The 10,000-nt window shown below is 50.9% G+C and overlaps 4 protein-coding genes across 5 annotated transcripts in view; 3 read left to right on the forward strand and 1 right to left on the reverse strand.

Moving 5' to 3' along the window:
• LOC126573595 (dnaJ homolog subfamily C member 25 homolog) overlaps positions 1-333 on the reverse strand; it is a 1,283-nt gene extending 950 nt beyond the window's left edge. The window contains exons 1-2 of one of the 2 annotated variants that reach the window (XM_050233742.1): positions 240-333; positions 1-168 (exon numbers count right to left, since the gene is read on the reverse strand). The exon at positions 1-168 is cut by the window's left edge and continues 950 nt beyond it. In XM_050233742.1, coding sequence (XP_050089699.1) covers positions 1-117 — 117 coding nt within the window. In that variant the 5' untranslated portion in view covers positions 118-168; positions 240-333. The remainder of the gene's footprint in view (positions 169-239) is intronic. The other variant, XM_050233753.1, reaches the window with a different exon arrangement.
• Positions 334-626: 293 nt separating this feature from the next.
• LOC126570495 (protein claret segregational-like) lies at positions 627-2,650 on the forward strand. Its single transcript, XM_050228328.1, is given in 2 exon segments — positions 627-1,937; positions 2,021-2,650. Coding segments are annotated over 2 exon segments (1,941 nt in total).
• A 1,264-nt stretch (positions 2,651-3,914) lies between these two features.
• Positions 3,915-7,429, forward strand: LOC126579966 (tubulin alpha-2 chain). The gene is made up of 6 exons (XM_050243805.1): positions 3,915-3,966; positions 4,042-4,101; positions 5,528-5,750; positions 5,837-6,138; positions 6,220-6,897; positions 6,993-7,429. The coding sequence occupies exons 2-6, from the start codon at positions 4,099-4,101 to the stop codon at positions 7,134-7,136; spliced, it is 1,350 nt and encodes a 449-aa protein (XP_050099762.1). The 5' UTR covers positions 3,915-3,966; positions 4,042-4,098; the 3' UTR covers positions 7,137-7,429.
• A 1,071-nt stretch (positions 7,430-8,500) lies between these two features.
• The window catches only part of LOC126578393 (uncharacterized), a 9,715-nt gene continuing 8,215 nt past the window's right edge, over positions 8,501-10,000 (forward strand). Inside the window, exon 1 of the mRNA XM_050240938.1 lies at positions 8,501-10,000. This exon is cut by the window's right edge and continues 373 nt beyond it. Within this exon, the coding sequence (XP_050096895.1) occupies positions 8,621-10,000 (1,380 nt within the window). The 5' untranslated portion in view covers positions 8,501-8,620.

Genomic DNA, 10,000 nt, shown 5'->3' on the forward strand with positions numbered 1-10,000 from the left:
ATCATAGCAGTTGTCGGGCCCGCAGTAGAACTGGTCGATGTAGTGACCATGGCTGATAGTCGCTAGGCATCCAAGAATGAGCGCAATCAACGCAGGAATTTGAGCTGCCGTCGTCATCTTCGCGTACCGCACAAACTAAAGGTCCCGGCAGGCTCTTGCGGGCGCCTTCTAGATCGTGAAGCATTCATTATCAGAAACTTAGTAACTTATTATAACGTATCAGTAACGAGGTAACTTACTGCACTAGTAAAGCACCACCAGATTTCACCTTTTTTCATTCGCAATTGTTGGCTGGCTTGAAACGAAAGAAACGCTGTCAAAGCAGTGTAAACGTGTAAACAAAGTGCGCTCGAAAGTAACTTTCCACGCGAACCGTTGTCGAGATGATTCCGTAACTCGTTCACATAGCATGTGAACTAAACATACCCAAACAGCTCGAATTCAAGAAAATCTGTCACATTTTCGATCAGCTCTGTCAGACATATTTTTAAGTAATCGGCGAGCTTACAACGCTTGAGTTAACAACAGCTTTTCGGCCTAAAAAATCGTATAGTAAAGGTAAGAAAGATTGAAAATCAACTCCTTTCCGTGTGCCGAAACAGCGTTTTGTGTACTTGCTTTCATAGATGGATTCTACCAATCCTGGGAAACCCGTCGCTGAAACTCCCCTCGTCCGGACCGGGAACGGTCCGTTGGAATCTCCTTCCCTGGCAATGAAATCGAATGTGCCCAGCACATCCACGACCATCACCTCGAGCCATTTCAAGCGTCCCCCGACCGCGTCCAACGGTAGCTGCGGTGTTCCAGCAAAAATGCCCAAGATGACCACGGGGTCCGTTGCCTCACATGCCGCGTTGTTCAAATCAACTGGCCAGAAGAGCGTAGCGAAACCTGCTGGAGCAGTTGGCGCAGCTGCTGCTCCACTGCGAAAGGCACCCCCGGTCTCCAAAGTGGCCAGTACGATCAACAGGACGGCCGGTACGGGTAAAAATGGTCCAACGGCTTCGAACGGACCGAAGATAGTAAATGGGGGAACGACGAGCGGCGTTGCAAAACAGGGAGTGGCCAAATCAATGAACAAACGAATTCCACCCTATGACTTCAAGGCTCGATTCACTCACCTGCAGGAGAAGCACAAGGTGTTGCTGGAAAAGTATAAGAATATATGCAAAGAATACGCAAGCCACGAATCGCTGCAGGATATGTACGACGAGTGTTTCCAGGAGATGAACGAGCTGAAGCAACAACGCGAGCAGCTAGTGTGCGAGCTGAGCGGTACACGCGACGAAAAGCGTTCACTGGAGGAATCAAATGCACAGCTTACCGCAGCTCTAGAGCGATTGGAATCTGATCTAAAACTGTCTCGCGATAAATACACGGCAGTAAGTAAGGAGAAAGCCGAACTAAAGCGACAACTAGCGGAACTGGAAGAACGCTCAAACTTCTTAGAGACCAAGAACATGGCCCTTGAAGAAACGAACGATCGGAACGCGGAACTACTGTTCCAGGCAAACATTGAGCGTAAGGATCTGCACAACATGGTCATGGATTTGCGGGGCAACATTCGGGTGTTTTGTCGCGTGCGTCCACCACTGTTACCGTCGGAGGAGCAACGGATCGAGTGTGGCTGGAAGTATCTGGACGAGCAGTCGCTCGAGCTACTGGCCATGGACGGTACTGGCAAACGGTACGAGTTCAGCTTTGATCGCGTGTTCCAAGCACGCACCACGCAGACAGATATTTTCGAAAACGTGTCTCCTCTCATCCAGTCCGCCCTCGATGGCTACAATGTGTGCATCTTTGCGTACGGCCAGATGGGAAGTGGCAAAACCTACACCATGGACGGGGTGCCCGACAATGTGGGAGTCATTCCGCGTACGGTCGATCTGATCTTCAACGCGATCAACGACTATAAGCGCTTTGGCTGGGAGTATGAGGTAAACAAAAAAATGCTTTAACGGCAAAGTATTGTTTCTTCTCACAAATTAAAACACGTTCCGTTTTGTGCCATCCTTTTTAGATTCGAGTAAACTTCCTGGAAATCTACAACGAGGTGCTGTATGATCTGCTGGACACAACTGGCACATCGAAAGACCGTAAAATACTGAGTACTAAGAACAAAACCGATGTGTACGTGTCGAACATCATCGAGGAAACGGTCGAAACGCCGGGTCGACTCCATCAGCTGATGAGCATCGCTAAGATGAACCGTAGAACGGCAGCCACTGCCGGCAACGAGCGATCGTCGCGGTCGCACGCCGTCACCAAGATCATACTCATCGGTAGGCACCAGGAGAAGGGCGAGACGTGCGTTGGTTCGGTGAATCTGGTCGATTTGGCCGGTTCCGAGAGCCCCAAGACAAGCACGCGGATGGACGAGACGAAGAACATCAATCGCTCGCTGAGCGAACTCACCAACGTCATGCTGGCACTCATGCAGCATCGCGATCACGTACCATACCGCAACTCAAAACTTACGCACCTGTTGATGCCGTTTCTGGGTGGCAACTCGAAGACGCTGATGTTCGTGAATGTGGCCCCGTTCCAGGACTGCTTCAACAATACACTTGCTGCTTTGCACTTTGCGGAGCTCGTAAAAACATGCAAAATGCCATAAAATCGAAAAAACAAAGTTTTCTCGATTGTATAATTACTGCAGCATGCTGCCGATGACGTCCTCATTTACACTTCAATCACGCCACATCATCTCAGATTTTTTTATGTCTTTTGATAGCAGTAGGCAGGCGTTCGTTCTATTATTTTTTACTGTTATAATTATTTGTTGTGATTTTTGTTGCCTGAGGCGCGCGTCTTGGCAGGTGGTCATCTATGTCGTGTCGCTTTAACTGTAAACAATCGTGCAATATAGATAATAAGGTTTTACTATCAATCATGTCTGCACGGTCTCCACTTTTGTTCTATGTATGTTTTTACATTACGTTTTCTACGACCAACGACAGCCCACATGTTCTGCTCAGTCAACACCTCGTACATCAGATGGGCATACTGATTCTCGTGCACCTTCGAGATGCGCAGATTCGGGAGGCAGACCAAGTTGACACGGCACAGCTCTTGTGGTTCTAGCTTCGCACCGATCGTGAAGAGTGTCGTGTAGTCCATCACATCCGAACGTCGCACTGTACGGTAGGTAAGAACGGGATTCGATCGGTACGCTAGCATCAGCAACGACATTTTTGGAGTAAAGATTTGCATATAATTTGGTTGGCGGATAAGTAAAAAATTAACGAACTAAATTGGGCGCGCTTGAACGATTCTTCAGATACTACTACCGATATCGTTCTAGTTACTTGCTTATTACCAATTGTGCTGCGAGGCCATAGTATGGTGGGATTGCTCTTGTTGTGCATGATTAGCTATTATCTGCAATGCGCTAACAAACTCCTTAGCTTAAAATGGAACAATAATTGAATTGAGATGGTGCATATCGGTAGGGTAGGCTTACATTCGAATGATAACGAATGATCATCATGATTCTTGCAATGCGCCATTGAGTGATTTTGTGGGTTGCACGACGTGGAAAATTCTCAGTCCACTTTTTGTGGAATCTTTTTCCCAACCCTTCACATTACACTATATTGCAGTCTGGCTATAATTATTTTATTAAGAGACTGGGGGAAAGACTGGATCCTCCTCTTCCCAATTTTGGCTTATGCTGGGACACGCACCACTAACGATTGCCTTCAGCAGATGGTCGTTGGCGTGCGCTAGCGACAAAGTCGCACCTTACCACCACTTGGTGGCCAGTTAAGATGCCCGAGAGTAAGGTGTGGCAAGCGGCATAGGCGAGGAAACGAACCGCGACAAAACGAGCCGAATCGAGCGCTGCACTATAAAAAGAGGCACCAATGCCTGCGCAACTTCTCAGTTGCTTCCCGCGTTTGAACCCTTGCAGACAGACACGAGACCCAGTGACGCCCGAATTCTATTAGCTCTTTGGCGCTTAGTGTACTTTGTGTTCAAACAACTTATTTTTACCTTTACTTACATTTTACTATCTATTGTGCTACTTTTATTTGCTAGCGGTTACTATACCGGAGGTCTACTTCAATCAAATTATTCAACGATTGTATCAACAAAATGGTAAGGAGCACGGTGTTACTTCAATTATGTTTATGCTACATGATGTAGCTCAGGAAGAGAAACGGATTATGTTCTTAGATTGCTCGAAACTCAAAAGGGAGTTTGACTTCAGCTTCAGTAGCGAATTACAGATTGAGAGTAGGTTTGGCAAATTTGGAATGTGGAATACAAAATAAACTAGCAATCAATTTTCCATACCAAAGTAATAGGCAACCATGCGGGTAATTTGATACAAAAAAAAAGAAAATGGAAAATCTCAGGCACGGCATAGCATTCTGTGAGTTGGAAATTGGACGGAGAAATCCAGAGCGGTAATCCTTAAGGAAACCGCAACGGTCACCAGTTGACCCCGTTCGGGCATTAGGTGGCCACGTGTATGCTCCTTCGGATCCTGAATACTGTTACTACACGATGGAAAACACATTAATTATTACCGGAAAAGTAGGGCAACAGGACGGACTGTGGACGGCAATCGATGCCGTGATTCCTTTCCTTCGCGGTGTTAATGGCGAGCGAAGCCCTGTGGGGAGGGGGTTGTGCGTTACGTAAGAGTTAACGCGCCCGACTGCCATGGGTTGTGCCGCTTACGATTATACTACCCCCCTTTAAACGTTCGTCCAAAGAGCCTGGACATTAGGGACGGATTGACGAAAAGGAGCCGACCCGGATTGATTCTTTACTCTAATATCTTGCACGTGCAATATATGGCGCATATAGGGTGTGCTTTCACATTGAGTATGAAAGATTCTGCCTGAACCGTAACCGACGCATGAGTTCAACCTGGCTGTGATTCCGGTCACCAATGAAATCATTCGGGTGGAAACAGGGTCGTTCTGATCATGCCAGATCATTGTTTCTCTCTCGTAGTAGCGGAGTAGCAATGAGGGCCTAAACTGTGTAACACTACGACTACGGCTACGGTCGTTCGTTGAAACACGAATGCCGCGGATAGGTAGCACCCAAATAAGGAAAAGCGAAAAGGGAGACAATTGTGGAGGAGTTAGAATGCGGGAAAACAATAAGCCGAACGACGCCTTTTTTGGTCTTTAATAAACGGATACCATTCTGGCACGGACCATTAACGTTGCGAGCACACACATATATATGGTTTGATTGGTTACAGTTATGGCATGCGATAAGCGTTCAACTTTACGTTGGACTCGACCTGTCACCATCTGAGGCAATAGTTGAACTAATAACTGTCGATTACTACTCATCCACCAGTCGGAAGATTGTTCATGGACTGTTGTGATTAATTCTTAATCTTTTGTAACCGAAAATGACCCACTGACTCGTGCTATATTTGGTACTACTATAACACAGAGCTCGGTTGTATTGACGTTCGATGTAGACTGTTTTAACACGAATGCAACTGCAACACTACAAGAAATCCATGTCGGTCCCAAACCATTTGTTACCATTTCAGAGAGAATGCATTTCGGTACACATCGGACAAGCGGGCGTCCAAATCGGTAACGCGTGCTGGGAGCTGTACTGTCTGGAGCATGGCATTCAGCCGGACGGCCAGATGCCGTCGGACAAAACGATCGGAGGTGGTGACGATTCGTTCAACACGTTCTTCAGTGAGACTGGCTCTGGGAAGCATGTACCGCGAGCAGTGTTTGTCGATCTAGAGCCAACAGTAGTAGGTGAGAACCTCTAAATTGCGCGTAGTACGAACGAACCGAGCCGCGACGATTAATGTACGCGCCCATTCCCCACCACTACGTGACAGATGAGGTACGCACCGGTACATACCGGCAGCTGTTTCATCCGGAGCAGCTGATCACGGGGAAGGAGGATGCGGCAAACAATTATGCCCGGGGCCACTACACGATTGGCAAGGAGATTGTCGATCTCGTGCTCGACCGGATTCGCAAGCTGGCCGACCAGTGCACCGGACTGCAGGGGTTCCTGGTGTTCCACTCGTTCGGTGGCGGTACCGGTAGCGGATTCACTTCGCTCCTGATGGAGCGCCTTTCGGTGGACTATGGCAAGAAGTCGAAGCTCGAATTCTCGATCTATCCGGCACCACAGGTAAAAACACCCTCAGCCCTCAGGTGCTCTCGGGGGCCTGCTGAAGTGGTTCGGTTTTTCACTTTCTTTCACGGTGGCCAGGTGTCGACGGCCGTGGTCGAGCCGTACAACTCCATCCTGACAACGCACACGACGCTCGAGCACTCGGACTGTGCGTTCATGGTGGACAACGAGGCGATCTACGATATCTGCCGTCGAAACCTAGATATTGAGCGACCCACTTACACCAACTTAAACCGGCTGATTGGCCAGATTGTGTCATCGATCACCGCGTCACTCCGCTTCGACGGGGCGCTGAACGTCGATCTGACCGAGTTCCAGACTAACCTGGTGCCTTATCCGCGCATCCACTTCCCGCTCGCCACCTACGCGCCGGTCATCTCGGTCGAGAAGGCGTACCACGAGCAGCTGACGGTGGCGGAAATTACCAACGCATGCTTCGAGCCGGCCAACCAGATGGTGAAGTGCGATCCGCGCCACGGCAAGTATATGGCTTGCTGCATGCTGTACCGGGGTGACGTGGTGCCAAAGGACGTGAATGCCGCGATTGCGACGATCAAGACGAAACGGTCGATCCAGTTTGTCGATTGGTGTCCAACCGGCTTCAAGGTGGGCATCAACTACCAGCCGCCGACCGTCGTGCCCGGCGGCGACCTGGCCAAGGTGCAGCGCGCCGTCTGCATGCTGTCCAACACGACAGCGATCGCGGAAGCCTGGGCTCGTCTTGACCACAAGTTCGACCTTATGTACGCCAAACGGGTAACCGGTATCGTTCACCTAGCGGAGACCAAAATTATTCCAGTCGCCCCCACTAACACCCCCCACCCCCTTCCCGGTTCTTTTTCGTTTGACAGGCCTTCGTCCACTGGTACGTCGGAGAGGGCATGGAGGAGGGCGAGTTCTCCGAGGCCCGTGAGGATCTAGCTGCATTGGAGAAGGATTACGAGGAGGTGGGCGTCGACTCGACCGAGGAGGTAGGCGAAGGCGATGAATACTAGCAAGGACACTAGGCCTGCGAGCGCCTAAGCCTCACCTGCTATCCTAATGCGCCTGTCGGATTGCAGCGCCACACATCTCCGATGCACCACCGCACACGCCACTGGTTCTATTAGCTTCATAGCGAGATTGACCGTCACCATACGCGCATGTGCCACTGAATATCTCTTCGCCTTCGGCAGCGCACTTAACGCGCGAAGGCCAGGCAAGCAGGCCCACGAGATGGTTTCTTGGATGGTCACAAGTTTCTTGGTTTTCTGTTTTGTTGTTATAAAACGAACAATAAACAATCATCACCCAGATGCACAGCACGAGGCACCGTTCCCAACTGGAGTACCATCTTTTACGTCTTTTTTCCGACAGGCGTTCAGCCTGACATCCGCTACCGAAACACTGAAGATGAAAACGAGTGCCCAGGGGCAAGGGAGTAAGTCTACCAGGTACTTAGCATGGTTTTTCGTTAGTCAGCATTGGCATTCAATTGTCAAGCGTTGGCAGCCGTCGTCGCCACCGACGCCTCCGACATCAATTATCCATTTGTGGACTTTGCCACCTATTAGGGTAATTAGTAACCGAGCGCGCGCGAGTCAGAGAGACCGGCGTGCTATTTGCTTATCATTGTGCAAACACAAGCTGCTAGTTGTTTTCTTAATAGTGCACCATACCACATCCATCCTGCTTCATTTCCTGCTCCTCCCTCTTTTACTTCCGGCGAGCGCATGCAGCGGAGTTGTTATAGAATATAGAGCTACATTACAAGCTACAGTCTAGTCGATCCCCATTTTTAATGATCCCCTGGCTGGCGCTGAACTAGGCTACCAAACATGTGTCCAATTCAAAAATAACAAACCGCTTATGTCTGTTTGGCTTATGGTGTGTAACGAAACGATTAGAGCACAAACCGATTTCTGGCGTTGGATCGACCAGGCCAGGATGGAATGCGGATGTTCTCAGCTGCACACGAACGGGCCTGCCTTTTTCTTTAGGTTTTTTCAATTGTTGTTTTATAAACTACATTCATCACAGGATGGTCTGATGCGTAGCGTGCCTTTCGCCGTCCACCATCTACCGCTAAACTAATCCATTTCGCATTGCCACAACGTGCAGTGTTATTGCGCCCTTTCATGGGCAAGCAGCACCTGTAGAAAAACGGCTGTGGGTGGGAGCTGCCATGACTCCTCTCGACTAGGGTAAACAGACACGCACAAGCGGCGCGGCTTAGAAGGGTTGTGCTTACACGTGCGCGGGCCTGCTCGGTGGTGGGAGGCTTTCTCTCTGTTTGATATCCTAGCGGCCAAGGCGCTTAGTGCTATGGGCGTACGGCAGCGTCATCGCATTCGCTAGTAAGCTACGGCCACCGCCGGTCGTGAAGAGAACGCGAGTGAAGCTAGGTGTTTAACTCTAGGTGACGGTAACTAAGTGTGCTAGGCACAGACAAGAGCCAAAGAAACAAAGAAAGAGAGAGTGCGCGCGCGCGAGATAAAAGATGGGTGCATTGTTGCCGAGGTGTGTTGCATTTGTGTCGCTACTGATTGCAGTCGGTGCGCTGCAGACCGACACCGATAGCTCAACAGCTCACAGACCGTACAGCTGTAGTAACGACCCACAGTCGGTACGGACACAGGATGCTTTCCTCACATCCAACAAGTGCGATGGCCGGATGCTGTCGGTTCCTGGCGGTGCATTGCACGATTTTAGCAATCTTCCGGACTGCGGCTGTCCACCGGGATACACGGCACTGCTGTTACAGTACGGTAGAGTAGGGAGCAGCACGCTGTGTGCTGCCCTGTGGTCACCGCGTCCGTCGCACGAGGGTTGTATCACCGCCGGTACTGCAACCGATTACTACGATCTTCCGTTGGAAGAGCGTCGGTGGTTACGGGACATGCTGCTCGGCTTAGGCGTGTCGGAGTTTTGGATTTCGGCACGGCTGCTCACCCCACAGGGGCCCCTAGTGCGTCGGTTAGCCGGTTCCCGCTGGAACAGTCCGCTGCTAGAAGCGTCGATCCAACGCCAGCACATCGAGCTCGATCTGAACCCAAAGAATCCCGGCTTCCTGTGTGCCGCCGTTGGTGGTCCCGATTATGAGCGCATCTTTATGGCCAACTGCTCCCGGGCGCTTCCACTGCTCTGCTTGGTTCGACTGCCCTCTCTACTGCAGCTCAACTGCCGGAAGGGTGAATTGACGACCCGGTACCGCGACAGTTCTGAGCAGCAGTGCTATAGCGTGCTGCCGGTCAAAGATCGAGACCGTAACCGTTACCCACTGTTTGAATATCGGATCTTCGTGGTGGACAGTGCCCGTAAGGCGCATTTGCTGAGTGATCTGCTTGGGTGGGCCACGAAGAATAGAAAGAGCTGCCACCTACCTTACTATATCGACGCAACCAAGGGTGACATGCCGCTCGGTGGTAGGCTGGATGTCGAGCTGCCGGTCGGTGGGGAGAGGCCACCCGATTGCCTGGTGGTGCAGCGTAAAGCCTGCGACGAGCAGAGAGCCACGGTTCCGCCGACGATGCACCTGTACTTCGATAAGGAGCGCCACAAGCTGCTGCTGACCGTGTACGGTCAGCGATGGTTCTGGCGCGAGAAACAGTCGGCCTCCGGATTCACCTGCTACACCGATGCTGGCAGTGAGCTGATCAATCCCGTCAAGGTGCGTATGTTGCGGGGTTACGGAAAGGCGGCACCGCGGCGACGCCGTGCCCATCCCCGGGGAGATCCCGTCGAACCGCACGAGCCTGGCGGCGAGATGACGCCGGAACTGGAGCTGCCTGAACGCACCCTCTTCGAGCTAATGTTGGAAGACGGGCAGCCCGGACTGTACTGGTGTGAGGCGCACCTACTGCCGAACTTTACGCACCTC

This window comes from Anopheles aquasalis, chromosome X (genome assembly GCF_943734665.1).
Source record: "Anopheles aquasalis chromosome X, idAnoAquaMG_Q_19, whole genome shotgun sequence".
NCBI lineage: Eukaryota > Metazoa > Arthropoda > Insecta > Diptera > Culicidae > Anopheles > Anopheles aquasalis.

Excerpts from the sequence above, each read along its gene's own strand:
- LOC126579966 (XM_050243805.1), top strand. Across the intron at positions 5,751-5,836 it reads TCTAGAGCCAACAGTAGTAG|ATGAGGTACGCACCGGTACA; the intron begins GTGAGAACCTCT and ends ACTACGTGACAG. Across the intron at positions 6,139-6,219 it reads CGATCTATCCGGCACCACAG|GTGTCGACGGCCGTGGTCGA; the intron begins GTAAAAACACCC and ends CACGGTGGCCAG.